At 33.3% G+C, this 16741-nt stretch overlaps 1 protein-coding gene across 1 annotated transcript in view; it reads right to left on the minus strand.

Annotated features, from left to right (window-relative positions):
- LOC123536823 (uncharacterized) overlaps positions 1-16741 on the minus strand; it is an 82734-nt gene that overhangs the window by 33287 nt on the left and 32706 nt on the right. Inside the window, exon 3 of the mRNA XM_045320287.2 lies at positions 12562-12689. Coding sequence (XP_045176222.2) covers positions 12562-12689 — 128 coding nt within the window. The remainder of the gene's footprint in view (positions 1-12561; positions 12690-16741) is intronic.

Below are 16741 nucleotides of genomic sequence, written 5' to 3' on the forward strand. Positions count from 1 at the left end.
TTTGATTATGTGTTTGTAAATAAATGTACAAACCCCTGGCTTCATTTTGATACCATTGTTGTTATTCTACACCGATAAATGACCAAGACACAAGGTATTTATGTGACACACATGAAAATATGCACCGAATGACCTTTGACCTCGTTTATTTCACTATAAAGGGCCTCTCAAGGGTGACTACCGGGCAAGTCTTTCTTGTCGCACCTAATAGATAACGTTTAACATGGTAGTCGTCCATCTTCAGAGAATGCCTACGCAAGTCAAAATTTTGAAAACTCTAGGCATACTACACAGTCAGTAAGCCTGCTAACAACTCTGTTGTGCATTTTGTCAGCTCTTTTTATCGTTTTGAAATTTGCATTTCGTAGTCAAACTTTTTTTACGAGCTCGTAATGTCTTCTTTTTACATGCGTAAGCAGATCAGGACCTAAAAAATCACTTACATTTTGTTGGCAGTATTTAAACTTTGGAAAATATACATTTCTTCGTTAAGAAGTTTATTAAGTACCTCTTAAAAACAAATGAAGCTTTGTCCATAACCCTTCATTCGCTCTGACCAGTTGTTGAGTAAGTAGTTGAAGTACAGTGACTCTAGCATGTAAGTTTATCCAAGAAAGGACTCTGTAGTCCTTAGAAAATTGATATTTCTTTGTTCATTTATAGCTAACCTGAGCCAAAGGTTCATGGTGAGCTTTTGTGAACGCTAAATGTCGTGCGTCATGCGTCCGTCAACATTTTCTAAAAAACATCTTCTTCTTAAAAACCACTGGGCAAAATTACACCAAACTTCACAGGAATGATCCTTGGGTGACCCCCTTTCAAAATTATTCAAATAATTGAATTCCATGCAGAACTCTGGTTGCCATGGCAACCGAAAGGAAATACTTTAAAAATCTTCTTGTCCAAAACCGCAAGGCATAGAACCTTGATATTTGGCATGTGACATCATGTAATGGTCCTCTATGAATATTGTTCAAATTGTGCTTCTGGAGTGAAAAGAGGCCCCGTCCCGGGGGTCCCAAGTTTCACATAGACTTATATAGGAAAAAATTTAAAAATCTTCTTTTCTAAAACCAAATGACCTAGGCCTTTGATATTTGGTATGTAGCATTGCCTTGTGGTCCTCTACCTTAATTGTTCAAATTATGCCCTTGGGATGAAAAGAGGCCTTGCCCCGGCTGGTGGGGGGGGGGGGGGGGGGGGGGGAAGTCTCAAGTTTTACATAGACTTGTATAGAATAAAAAATTAAAAATCTTCTTGTCTGAAACTGCAAGGCCTAGGCTTTTGATATTTGGTATGTTGCATTGTCTTGTGGTTATCTGCCAAAAGTATTCAAATTATGTCCCTGGGGTGAAAAGAGGCGCCGCCATGGGGGTCCAAAGTTTAACATAGACTTATATAGGGAAAAATCTAACTCTTCTTGTCTGAAACTTCAAGGCCTAAGCCTTTGATATTTTGTATGTAGATTGCCTAGTGGGTCTCTAACAAGATTGTTCAAATTATGCCCCTGGGGTGAAAAGAGGCCCCGCCCTGGGGGTCACTTGTAATATGAGTTATATAGGGAAAAAAACCTTCAAAGATTATCAGATCATATTTCCTAGACTGTTTGATTATAATTACCTGGTGACCCTAAGTGATTAGGGGGCACTTTACTGTGACCTTGACCTACTGACCTACTTTCTTGTTTTTTAAGAAACAGCCTTGAAATTTGGATGACATGTACAGTTTTGCACAAAGATCTTAAAACTGACTTTCAGTGACCATGAATATGACCTACTGACCTAGTTTCTTAATATTTAATATCAGTTTGCCATTTGAAACATGTGGCTCATATTACTCAGGTGAGCGATCCAGGGTCATCGTGACCCTCTTGTTATGTCTAGGTCTTTCCGACTTCATCTCAGTGTTGTTATATTTTCTGGTCCTTCGGGATCATTGATTTCAACTCATTTAGATTTGAAGATTGAATACTGCTTAAGCCGGTGCTAGGGGGCGTGAGCAGTGTTGCATTTTCCATTACTGCTCATGAACAGACTCAATCAAACCCAGTCTGCAATTTTCACTGTTTGCATTGTTCTCGGTGCTTCCGAGGGATCTACTTTTCAGATTATATTTCTTCCGCCATTATGTCACTATAACTTTGAAACTAGGAGAGACAGGTCCCATATAACGTGTATATTGTTTTATGCCATTTGGTTACTTGTTTGTTTGTTTTTCATGATATACAACATCAAATAATATATCTGTAGGCTCCCTTCATTAAACACCGTCTAAATCTTGGAAAACCGACTGATGATCAGACAAGTCATAAAAGAAGGCAAACTCTCATTCACAACGCGTTTCTGCTGATTTCAGTCTTCATCAGTTGAATAAGATTTGGATTCATTTCAATGTAAATACACAAACTGTGTCTGTTAATTGGAGTTTGCGACCGGTATGCATAAACACGCTTTCTGATTCTCGTTAAATATATGTGATCTTCAGTCTTAAAGGGGCCGTGAATGAAGTCTGACACACAGTAAGTAGAAAAATCAGAAATGTGTACGTTTCATCAATTAGTTTTGACGTATTTATATATGATATCCACAATAACAAAACACTTCTTTTGCTAGTACTATCATAAACAATGGAAACACTAAGTCTGAGAAAGTATGTGTTAAACAGGATGGATTTTAAGCATTTGAATGAAACACAATTTCTGAATACGTTTCAAAGTGAAAGGCCTTTTAACAGAAATATTATGCTATTATGCAAATAATCGGACTGAAATTGAATAGCATACAGATTAAGCATGAAAACGATAAAAGAACTCAGCTTCTCCAAACTGTTAGGATACCATGAACAGTTGAGTAACAAGAAGCACTACATTTACGGAGATAAGTTGTCACCAGATTATACTATTAGGTTCTGATTAGTATTTATCTGAGAAGTTATATGTAGCATTCCTAATAACTAACGAGACTATTTATAACAACATCATGTTATGCAGATGTTACATCAACAAACTAAACAGACTACATTTGCTTCCTGACATCCCTGGCAGTATAGCGTTTTTCTAAGATGGAAACTCCAAGCATCTCTTCAAAAATCTCCACTCTTACAGACGACATACAATGTTAAATACTGATTAATATATACTCATCGATCCGCATGTTCTCTTTTATTTCACTAATATGTGTGACGTTCTTCTGATATTTTATTTCTTTTAAACAAAAACAGTCAATCGAAAACCCTTACATATTGATGTATCTTATCTATTTTCCAAGTTCTTATTTAGGGCAAAAGCAGAACACGTTGGCAAGATTCATGTCTGAATTTACGACTATAATCACTTAAAGTCATTTTTATACCTATAATAGTCTTGCCTGACTACACACAAGATTTTTGTTCTCTATATTCTAAATATCAAAGGATTGCGGTAAAAATAGGCACAGCAAAAGTTCCTTTCTGTATGGGCATGTACATCCTGTAAAAATTTGAAGCATATTTTTTCATTAGTGTTTGAGAGTTTTCTCTGTATTCTATATAGCAAAACTATCAAAGGGCAATCACTTCGGTAAAAATAGTCACAGCTAAAGTTCCTTCTTTACGGTCACCTGCCCATCAAGGTTGCTCATCTGTGAAAGTTTGAAGCAAATCAAGCTAATATTCGGGATGTGCGTCCATGCGGACGAACGGATGAATGTACGGACGGACGAACGGACAGCAACAACGCTATGTAATTTTTGGCATACCGTCGTTTACCTGACCAGTAACAAGTTGTAAAGAGGTTGAAGAATTCAGTTATTTAACTTCTAATTCCGGAAACAGTGATATCTTGATATGAAAATATTGCATTAGCTTGTAGAAATGTTTTGTTAATTGCTTTCTATTTTAGTTACCATTATCAGTTTCCTATGAGAGAACAAAAACAATCGCCACTTTGTCTATCGATAGCATGACCAATGAATCAGCAGACGTGCACTTATTTTCGTTTATGTATGACATCAAAAGTTTCGTTACAGATTTAAAATACTACAAATGGTGACTTTTAATAAGGGTACTATATAAAACTTAATGATAATCTAGCAAACTCTCTAGCTGTTTGCGTATTCTGACAAAATGAGCTTACAGAAAAAAACGTTTAATTGATCTTATGCACATCATTTCTAGAATACATGACGAGAATTATACTGTAACTATATTTTGGATCCCCTTTTAAAGACACTGATTCTGGTATGCCTGGTATGTGGCCTATGGGAATGATTAGATCTGCGGTAATGGCCAATACACAAGCCTGGACTTTTGATAGACTTGCTTCTGTTTATCATAATAAGCTACTGTATAGCTACTGTGCAGTACATAAATTACAGGTGATATTTCTCACCTTCATAGCAAATTAGTTCTCACCTTTATAACCAGTTTAGAAAACTTGATTGAATTAGGGCTAAATAAACAAAGTGATAAGATACAACAGTGCTTTTATCATTTTTTTGATAATCAAATTTTTTAACAATTACATTTCATCATTGCTGTTTTTTTTAATAAAAAATATTTAAAAAAATGCATTCAGGCACATAGCTTTTAGAAATAATAAAGTATGTGTATTTTGAACAATGATATCTCTTTATTGCTGGATTTTATTATACATAAAAGAAACGTTATTTAGACAACACAAGGGGAATTATGCATTTTTAATATATAAAACCCTTCTGTCCATATTCCATTTTATCTGTTAAAAATGCATCTGAACGCTTCTTTAATTTCTAATAAAATCCAGCAATTATCTTTTTTTTTCTTTTTCTTTTCGTTACTTTTGATAAAAAGATCATAATCATTGAATAAACAAACTTTTAATTTCTTTTATTAAGTTTTAAATAATTATTTAAAGGTTAAGGAGTGAGAATTGCTTTGCTATAAGAGTTATGATTTAATTGGCCGGGACATTAATCAACATCAATTAAAAAAACATTTGTGTACATTCTAAAAAAAAAAGCATTTCAATCAATGAAATGCAAAACACAGGAAATAACCAATTTATCTGTAGGCAATAAAATTTATGATTCTCTGACAATAATTAGACTACATGTCAAGTCTACATGGGTTTTATATACCCTTATCAGACTGGACCAGATAGGATCTTGTATATTGGGGATTAAAAAATCTGGTATGGGGGGGGGGGGGGGGGGGGGGGGGGGGGGGGTCACTTATTTAGGAGATTTTCTTTGCCTTTAAAAACACTAAATTTTTTTCGAAGCGTACACTTTTTTTCACGACTCGCAATTTGTTTTGTGTATACTACTCAATTGATGCGCAAACTTACATTTTGCAGTCCAAAAACTAACATTGTAAATCTACCCACGTCTTCTGTAAGAATACCAGATAACAAGACATTATTTTCAATTCCTTCAAAGTAAATATTCTCTGGACAAATACTGAATAATACCATGCAAGTAAACAGTAAATATTTAGAGAAATTAAGTATTGATTATGAATGTGAAGGAAATTATTTTATGCATATGCAGGCAATTCTATTCTCAATGGTTTCTGTATAATGCAATAATAATGAGATACTGTTCAGCTGGCAATGAGCCAAATCTTCCTCTGCTTTCATTATTCAAATCAGTGGTCACATAATTATACACACTTTCACATACCGTTTTTCAAATACAGAATTGTGCGAACATGTTGACACGGACCGAAGATTGTACATTTTATAACCCGTTTCAATGGATTTGAATATTTGAGATTGAAGCAGACTTCAATTTTTTATAGCATTTAATATAAGTAACTTAAACATATTGATATATCTTGAAATAGTTTGGTGTTAAAGATCAAATTTACAGATGTTTCAATGCAGATAGGTTCTTTGATTAGACTGCCTCACGAATTCAAAAAGCAAACAAAAGAGCTTTCCTGATGTGATTGCTTCCAGGCTACGTATTTAATTTGATGCCGATGCATTTGATAGTTACGTCGACAATTTGACACTGTTCGTTACTGTTTTTGTTTGTTTGTTTGTGTTTTATTTTTTCACACTGAGAACATGTGTGTCTGTTCTTGTATTTTGTTAATAAATTCAAAAGTCATTTTCAAATAATAGACAAAGGGTCTTTAAAAATAAATAAACATACAATACAATGCAAAGCATTGATATGTGTGTATATACTGTTTGAAGTTTGTCTTACAGTTCGTCGTTTATTGAGAAACAATCTATGAATTAATACTATAAATCAATGTGACGGATCCTATCAGTTGCAAGTTAATTGAAACCTAATGGCATATTGTTGCTTGAGATTTTGTTGGCGACTTTAAGTTGTAAATAAGATGTAAGTAATGCATATCTGTTTTCTTTCACTAGGGCCAAAACAAACATTATTAATCTTAGTCTTATTTTAAACTTATCTTATGGATTTCAGTTCCCTTTTCCTTACATCAACCGTGCTCAAAACTTATATGTTATAAGCCATCTCTGCTATTCGAATCTCAAGGACAGAATCAAAGTCTGTGATACATCATATGCCTTTAGTTTTTGTGTCAAAATAAGATGTGTTTATCTAATATTCGGTCATCATTGAGAAATAATCAATAAAAGCAATTTCTGTCGTCTTGTTTCTAACTCAATAATACGTAAATTAAGTCAGGGAGAATTGAATTAAGGTTGACCAGCAAGCGATGTTACGAAACAAATTTTGTTGCCGCTTCTGTGATTGTTCCGAGGAACATGAGTTTTGTCACACTCTAATACTTTAGAAATATAGTTTCAAGATATTGTTGTAAATCACTGTTGACCTTGCAAACATCTTAATAATTATATTTTTCTACGATTTCTTAAGACAATTATTTAACAATACCAATAGACAATATTCTATCCTCTTTTTAAATCACAAGTCAAAAGTCTAATTGAAACGAAAACGAATTCAAAGAACGCAGCCATCCTTATAGCTATCAAAGTGGATATGCGTACATGTGTATACCTGTGCGCACAGATTGTATTGGGGCGTTCCATGAGAAAACCGGTATTAGTGATAAAAATTCAAAATTGAGATAATAACATGTTCTTTATCATAAAGAACATTCATTTATCTTTCAAATCCGAAAATTTGAAGTGATTATTTTCACTATTTTAAGAGCTACAATGTTTTTAAGTTAGTCACCGAGGGTATTTTGAGACGTGACGTTAAGAACGTCATGAAAGCAGTATGCCGTCGTTGTGCATGCCCTCAAGTCATTAATGGAACAAATTATGCGTAACACTTACTTAACATCATACATTTGAATATTTAAGAACAGTTTAAAGCGATTTTACTGAAAAATAGCTTAACCGTATATTTTTAGTTTCATCACGAGCCTTTTATCTATACACCTCTATATATTCATGACGCATGGGTGCTTTGGAATTTCCGTTGCCATGACAACAGAAACAACATTTATATGAAAAATATGGTAGATTTTGATTTGTCTTAGATGACACAATTACAATATATTACTTTTAAGTTTCTGATGCAACATAAGAAAAACAGCGATTTTTCAGTATTTTACACTACTAATTATACAAAAGTTATATCATGTCACTAATACAGGTTTTCTCATGGAATGGCCCAATGTTATTTGATAAAAATGACACAGATGTAATAAACAGACAATATTATACATGAAGAAGTAACACGCCAAGACATCGCTTTTGAACAGGAAGCCACAAGTTTAAGCCTGAGAAAACCATCAGGTGAAAGGGACATTTATCAAAACCATTCGTCCCTTTGGGGGTATTCCGGAGTTTATAGAAATAGAGCCCCAACTTTTCATCGCACAACAAAAGACAAAAGCGGAGTGACCAGCTGTAGAACGTTAAGCGAAATATGCAGTTTTCCTCAGAAAAATAAGTCTTAGCCTCTTCGAATAAAAGTTTTAATAAAGTACTTTGTCCGGTAGTCTAATTTAGTTTGTAAACTACATCTCCAAAGCAATCCGTAACGTCTTATGTTTATAATTTAATTAGACTTACGTAAATAAAATGCAACAAAAGACCTGCCAAAGAAACGTGTTGATAAAACTAGTAGTAATATTGGGAAGGTGAAAATCGATCTCTTAAATTTTATAGGCTCTGAAAAGTAAGTACAATACTTTACACAAAGATTTTATTGACGTCATTTTGTGTACACGCCAATATTTTTGTGAGTTCACTTACGGTTTATTTGTTGCATTTTCAAATGAAATATTGTCCCGTCGCTATATGGCTCCTCCATAATTTATAAATCATATAAACATCATAAATGCATTTTAATTGTTATTATCAAAATATGCAATAAATTTTATTAATTGAAATATGAAAACCCTTGAATCCTTTGGCATATTGAAAATGCCAAACCAAAGTAATTAAAGATGTATATCTTTAAAACATGGCAATAAAATGTTTTATGTTTTATGCAAAATTTATTTTTTATTATCAAATATTACGAAATTCTTTAGTGCATTTGTGTCAGGCTGTAGCATATCAAGACTGCTTTATCAAAGTGCAAATCTACGATACCGCCAGACATCTATGCATTTTGAATTGTAGTTAAAATATGATTGCAAATTGAACTGATATTCCGGTTTAGGTAGCGGTAAACGGTTCGGTCGGGTATCTATTATTTCAATAAAGAACTATTCGTACAAAACAAATACACTTTCTTTACTTTTCTTAAGTTAATTTTGGATATTTAAATAAAAAGAACAATTATGGCCATAAAACGTTCTTTTCCTAATACGCGTTTGTCACGTGTCTCATTCGTTCCCTTGGGTGAACTGTACCTATAAACCATAGGCTGGCAGTCCAACATTAATAACATGAATATTAAATTCCTGACATAGTGGATATAATATCAAATGATATTAAGTAATGTTAGTTCCTGTAGAGTTTGGACCGAATGATGAATACGCATGTTACTATTTTTGGTATGACGACAAAGCTGTTTTCGGTGAGTTTAGAGCAGTTTGAGTTAATGTCAAATATGAAATTTTCTATACAAAAATTCATTCATAATTATTTGAGTATTTCACAAACGTACTTAAGACAGCGTACGAAGCATAACTACTTATCTAAGCAAAGCTTGTCCTAATTGTATCTCTAAATATTTTACTGATTTGCCAAAAGAAAAATGTTTCTGTTCATTATTACTCTATATTATTTTTTACATTCGCGCCACTTCCTCAGATCTGTACAATGAAAAACAAATTCAAACAATACTTGGCAAGATTTCAAGCTTATGTTACATAGATCAAGATATATGGTAACCATGTAAATAGCTTTAAATTTTTGATTAGTTTTCTAGGTTGTCCTAGTTTCTTCAGTGAGGCTGCCTATTCAACTCCCTAAACAAATACATATGTAATAGAAAAATATTTACTATAGCCTTTAAGTTGCTTGAAAACGGTCTTCTTTTGAAATGCGAACCAGTGGGCTTATACTTATTCACCTATTTAAGACATTCCTTACTATAATTAATTAGCAGCCTTAAAATTAACTAAATTAAATGTAACTAGATGAAAAACAGAAGAACTTGTCTTAATCCTAAAACATACAATTTTGACAATTCGTATTGAATGAATTAAGAGTGTAATAGCGTCGTTGTTTTATTGTTATTGTGGGAAGTTTCTTGCTTCAATTTACAAATATAAGATCTAGCATGAATTAACACAACTCGCTAGTAAATGCACTCACTGATAGTCGATAATTATATTTTACTGATAATTTACTCAGAATGGCATGCAACACAATTTACAGGTTTGAAACATATTCTGCAATACCTCTGTAGATGCAAATGATAGCATTTAAAATACCATGGCAATTTTACAAGCCAATGCTGGAGAATGGAAAAGCATAATCAAGAGTCTATTCAATAAGCGCTTTTTACACCAAAAGAAGCATCTTTTTTTGACTGAATGACAACTACATAATCAAAATATTGATAACATGTGTCTGAAACTTTTCTTTATTTTATGGACATGGACTGTGCTAAATGAATGAAATTCCACAATCAACATACAAAAGATTCGAACATTATCACTTTAATCTTTCTCAATAACTTGCCACTAAATAGCCAAAATATTGATGTCGTGAAAATCATAGTGGCATCCTGGTGGATTAAAGTTCGTTATGTAGTGCTAAGGCTTAATATTGCTTATCGACAAACATATTAATTTTTGACGACAATAACGTAATTGACGCGCGGCGATCTTTGTCACCATGATTTGGAAGTAACTATTTTTATGATAGTTTGAATATATATTGCAAATAGACTAAGGTACAATGGTAGGAAGTTTGTGATTTTCTTTTCATTATACACATTTTTTATGGCTCCAGTAACATTACTTTCGGATAAATTCTCGTATGTCGAGATGTAAGCCTGCTTTTAGATGTTACTTAATACCTTCTATCCTTCCTCTTGTACTGTATACCGCTATGACAATATTGATGAGAACGACTTCACTTGTTACAATATGGATTATTATCTATAATTACCATTGTTTGTCCGGTTCTGCTGTATAAATATGCGAATCACGAGACTTAATTAGTGCTTAATTGGACGCTAGTATAGATTTTCTTATCAAATCGTAAGCTGAGAGCATTGTTATATTGCATTTACATCCGTTTAAATAAACGCTAACTCCAAGATTACTGAACTAATTTGCGTATTATTCAAGCTAGTGTCACGGCCCACCAACACACATTCATCGTCTGTACTTCACTATTACTTCTGCTTGCACAACACAAGTCATGAAAACAGAGAATAGGGACTTGCATTTTTTGTTCTTCCAAGCCCTGTACACTTCCCATTTTGATAAACTCTGTCATCTTTATTCAAGGACAAAGATGGTGCTTACTGAATGAAATCCCATAACCAACAGATACAATATTCGACCATTACCACTCTTTCATGTATACGCTATCGCAGATGAAACGCTATATATCTGTATATGAATGTATCACTTCAAAATTTGAACATCCGTCAGATAAAGTGTTGTACGCGTAAGAAGCAGCCTTAGGTACGATATCGTATTCTAAAGAATGGAGATATTTCTTTTGTGACTTTATAGAAGTATCTTATGAAATTATCTATCAATTATGAAAAGTTTTTCCATTCGTTAATTTCTTTATAAAAGAAATAATATGTGATATTTGATAAAGCATAATTCGAGAACAAACTGACCAGTTTGTTTATAAAATGAGTCTCAAAGTATAGGCGATTTACAATACCGAATAGAACAGAACAGAACAGAACAGAACAGATAGTTTATTAAGACTTGTACATAGTACATCATCTATAATACATATTCTATACATATATAATATCAACGTGACAATTTACATGGCATAATGCATCATTTATATTTAGTATTTTATACTTGAATATAATTACATGTACAGTGAAAATATGTGGAGAATGAACATAAGATATCAACGTTCGACAGTTAGAATTGCATTTCTGAGAAGTTCCTTGTAATGAATAGCCCGACTTAAGAAGTTATTTCTGACGCAAGGTAATAAGCTTCGGTCAAACAAATAAGTTAATACTAACTAAAAAGCTATAGTACACTACAAAAATAATGCGCCACATAGTTTTGAAACAATGTTTTTCAACTTCTATTTTTGGTTTTGCTTTTTCTCCCGTTCACTATTGAAATCGGACATTATATTATTGTTATTCTTAAACTTAATATTATTTTCTCTATATAAAATTTGTTTTTCTTTTGATCACTTCTCTTTCAGAACTGTAAACACGAATATTACCACTCCCGTATGAACTTTATCATTTATGTGTATGTATCTGTTCACATGTATTTACAATATGTAAACTGTGACTCCGAATAAAAGTACTGACTTGAACTGACTTGCTAACATAGCAAGTGAATGACCAAAATTGAGGTAGTGGTGCGTAACCTAACAAATCTGTCTAATAGAAACCATGAATCAATTTTGGCAAAATGTTATATACCACCATATTTTATTTGATATGATATTCATAGATTTATCTGGAAGGTTTAAATCTCGTTGTGGATATGAATAGAAATAACAAAAGAGGGACAGTTGTAGTTATGGAAGGAGTTTGAGTACTAACAGCAGATCACAGCAGAATAAGATAATTCTGTAGAAAACTGATGCGACTGGATATTCCTCTAACCTATACTTTTCTCCTGATATAAAGTAAGTTTTAAGATTATTTTTCAGAGTGCTGTTAAGGATTTTGTAATCTAATATGGGCACTGATATTTGTAACAATATTATGACCATTAAACAGTCTGTTTAGGGAATAAAGTATAGTCCATTATACTTTCCGATTACCAATGTTAGTGCAGTTGTTTCAGGATGAAAGAGCTACTTCCAAGCATAGGCCTACCGTATGCCTTCACCTGACCATGCAATGAAATAAGGAATTTATGCGGCTTTCATTTTTTCTATTAACTTGGCTATTTAATGTTTAAATCAATTATGGACCAAACCAGGAGACCTGCAAATTAATCCCTCCGTTTGATTTCACAAGACAGATTTGTAGAACTACAAGCTTAATTAAATAAATAAATCTACTCGTTTATACTTACTTGTGAATTCCCTTAACTTTCTTTGGGTCGTTTTCTTTATCTCTTTGTATCTCGGCTTCCAGCTCGTGTTCTAGCTTTTCTACTGAGCTGTATGCTTTTGCAAAAGCTAATGAGCCAGCTGCCAACATCTAAAAGTAACATAAACAAAACACAGATAAGTGTCTGGAAGAAACAAATCTAAGCATATCGTAGTTGGCCTTCTTTATTCTATATAATATCTGCAAATATCCAAGATATTCAGGGCCTGTAAGGGCCGCGGTCTATATATTTTTGTTCAAAAATGATTACTCATAACGTTACGCTTTACCAACTTAAATGTATTTTAGAATTTTTTTTGTGGCAAATCCATTAATCGCGCGCTAGCGATTCATGTTAAATTTGCCGATCCTATTCTGTCGTTCATTTCGCATGACCGAAAAAAAAAAGTTTAATTTCTTTTTCCTTTCCAATTGTAAACGAGATTAAATTATAAATTGCACACATCTTGTTGCCTTTAACATAAAACTCGGCTTCCCGGTCATTCTGTTCACTATATAGACGGAACAACTGCGACGTCATCTAAGGAACGTTATCCCTGACTATACGTGGACGTCGCCAAAACAGCGGCCTGTTACCACTAAGCAGCGTTGACGTAACTTTCGCGCCTTTCCTTTTGCTGTTCATACGAAATGAACGCCACAATTTTCAGTGGAAAAGAATGGGCGAATGTAAATATATAGAAACGAATGTCTTGTGTTTAACCAATCCCAATAAGGTATAAATAGTCGACATTTTAAACTATGTACCATAATTTGTGAAAAAAATCACTTATTTACACCTTGTGTTAGTATCTGCACCAGCGTAATTACACCATTATTCAAGTACAACTGAGCGAACACGTGCCATATTTACTGATAAGAATGAATATTTATTGTTTTGATCGAATCGCAGTATTTAATCAGTTGACACACCAAAGGCTAGACATTACCTATATGAAACTTTACTTGGTGGAGACTTATAAAGCATCCTGTCAAACATTATTTCTATCCTCTTAATGCAATTCGCAGTTTAGTCGATGAAGTTAGTTTCGTATATGACTTTAGTCTATTATTGAATCAGCAAATTACCAACATCACTTATCTCAAAGTAATCTTTTTAATGGAAATGAGTTTCCTTTATCTCAAACATGCCAAGGTTAAATTTCATGTTAAACATAAGATGAAAAAAAAATGTTCATTTTATGTCCATTACATGCCGCGTGCAACAATTTTAATTCATACAATTTAAATAAACTACATGTTTCGTAGCATGTTTCACAGCATGTTCATGCAACGGAATTACATTAATTCCATTAAAGATTGCATGCCAATTTAGACATTAGTTTCAAATGCATTAAATTGTAAATATTATGACCAACTAAATATAATAAAACACTAGGGTGTTGCCTTAAATATAATGGAAATAATGATGAACAGTGAACGCTAAAAGCCGTAATAGTTGTGTCTTCATAAATGAATTCACAATAAAGCATCTACACATACAGTGAGTGTTGTCAAATTTATATTTTAAGTTGCCTTCTTCATTTCGATTTATCAATATTGAATGGCTTTGTATCAATAAGGTCATGTCGTTTTTAATAGAAAACAACGCAATTAACACAAAAAACAAGGATGGATATCCAACAGGTAAAACCCCATTCTAAAAACGCAGCCTCTCCAAAGCGAAACCCACCTCACGCGGACGTACACGTACAGAGTGAAAAACAAACTGAACTCACAACAAAACGAACAAATAACAGAACACGGTGGGGGTAAAGCCTTTCTTGTTTAATGAACTCGCAACAGGCATCATCCGTAATCAGCGACGTCATTTAGCCCAGCTTAAACGTTTTTTAGGAAACGGCTGCTCATATTCAAAAGAATTAATTAGTTACAACTGTATTACAATGTGAGTGAAATTAATAATATGATAGAGTAAATTATTCTGATAATATCAAAACGACGAAATAGCAAAGGAGTGTTAAAATCCAAAGTACGATCAGTGGCAGTAATGTTAAGAAATTTTATGCGAAAAAACTTTTTATGTGCATAGCAAAATCTAATAAAGACAAGTGCACAAAAGTATGTGAAATCTCAATCTGACTAAAGTACATATCCTATTACGCTACGCATAGGATCTGAGAACGACCTATTCATTGCCTCGTTCTGACGACCCTTTCGCTAGCCAATCAGAGCCTAACTTACAACATCTTGCAAATCTACCTGTAGCCTTGACTTTTGATATTTACAATTTTTATGTCATAATGTATCACATAGCCGGTTAGCTCAGTCGGTAGGCCACTTGCTTTGTAAGCGAGGGGTCCTGGGTTCGAGCCCTGGAATAACTGCACATTTTTCTTACTCTTTGACATTCGAACATGTCGTCTGATTGGATAAAATAAAAATAGCAATACTGGAAATCCAAAATATACAGAAGACGAATGTGAATGGGTCGTTCTCAGATCTTCGTTTAGAAGATCAAGTACTTTAGTCAGATTGGTGAAATCTCAACCTGCCAGTATTTTATTTCTATATAAAGCAATTTTATAAACTACCAAAATAGTAATTACATGTCGCAGTTTAATGTAAATAAGATGATGTGATACAAGCCGATATTAGACGGAGACAAACTTTAAAAGTTGTATGAAGAGTAAATATTTCATAAATGTATAAAAAGTGGGAAATGCAAAACATAAGATCAAAGTAAATTTACTGAATGATCGTTGACTAACGTTATGGAAGTTCCAAGCTTTCTCTTTCGATGGATACAATTAATAAGTAAATTTGACAAAATATATTCCCCAACCGGCGTCTGCAAAGTTATGACAGCCGTGATGGATGGACTTGTTTATCCATTTCAGACTTGATTACTTATGTATCGAAAATAAATGACATATCTATTACCAAAGTGATTGTTCCGAGTAAATGAATGATATTCTATATCCAATTACTGGAATGCATGGAATAACATGAGGCTTCCAATATGATGCCCTGTACCGCTGCATTCCTCTCTAACCGTATATATTAATGGTTGGCATTGCATTTGCTGTATAAAAATCACCAAAAAGTAGGCCGGATAAACTATGAAAAGTATTCATAATTCGTCACAATACATGTACAATTTTAAATGTTTTGAGAAAAGCCTAGAGCCTTTTTATGCATAGTAGTAAAAATGATTAATCTATCCCAAGCTATATGTGGGGAGGGCCCTAGATAATGTTGGAATAACCGTTGGCCAAACCCATTTGTATGTATTTAATTTAATGCTTGTATTAAATGTGATGTATACATGTGTGTGAATATATATATACAATAAAATATGATTAAACTAAAATATGTGCAGATACAGATCTATGCATTTATGGCATTCAAACAATCAAACCGAGTCTGCTATTATTCTTTTTTGGTTGCATTCTATGCCTCCAATGGATCTCTTTACAAATGTTATTAACTATCACAACAGTAATCTTTAAGTGCCATGTGCGGCCCCGTACTTAGATTCAGTGTTGTTATATTTTCTGGTCCTTTGGGATCATGGAGTTCATTCAATATATGTGTAATAGAGTTCCGCTTAAGCCGGTGCTAGGGGGCGTGAGAGGTGTAGCACATTTTATTACCTCTCATGAACAGACTCAATCAAACTGAGTCTGCTATTATTCTTTTCTGGTTGCATTCTATGCTTCCAAGGGATCTTTTTTACAAATGTTGTTATTCATATAAGTTAATACAAATGTTCTTGCAATGAAATAGCATTTGCTGATATAGATATAGAAAAAATGTTTATATTTTCAAACATTGCCAATGTTAATTAATCTTGAGGTTTGTTTGTCTCGGCATTTTGCCACAACAGCATAATTATTGAACTTTTTTTCCGACATAATACAAATCATTTTACTGACGATGTTACAGTAAATGTCTGCCGACGTTTAATTAGGGGAAAAAATGCTAAATTTGTGATGGGCTTCAGAAGAAAATAGTTCAAGCTATGGTTTCATGTTTATTGTGAAATATTAGTGTCCAATTTTTAAAAATTGTTTTCGAACGAGACCACTATATTTTTAATGAAGTAAAATCGCACGTGCAGTCTCGCAGAAAGTATTTCTCTTGATATTACTGCACCATTGTTGTTTTTACAAAAGTAAATGCTTTGTTCTTTCAGTACA

Source organism: Mercenaria mercenaria, chromosome 17, assembly GCF_021730395.1.
Source record: "Mercenaria mercenaria strain notata chromosome 17, MADL_Memer_1, whole genome shotgun sequence".
Lineage (NCBI taxonomy): Eukaryota > Metazoa > Mollusca > Bivalvia > Venerida > Veneridae > Mercenaria > Mercenaria mercenaria.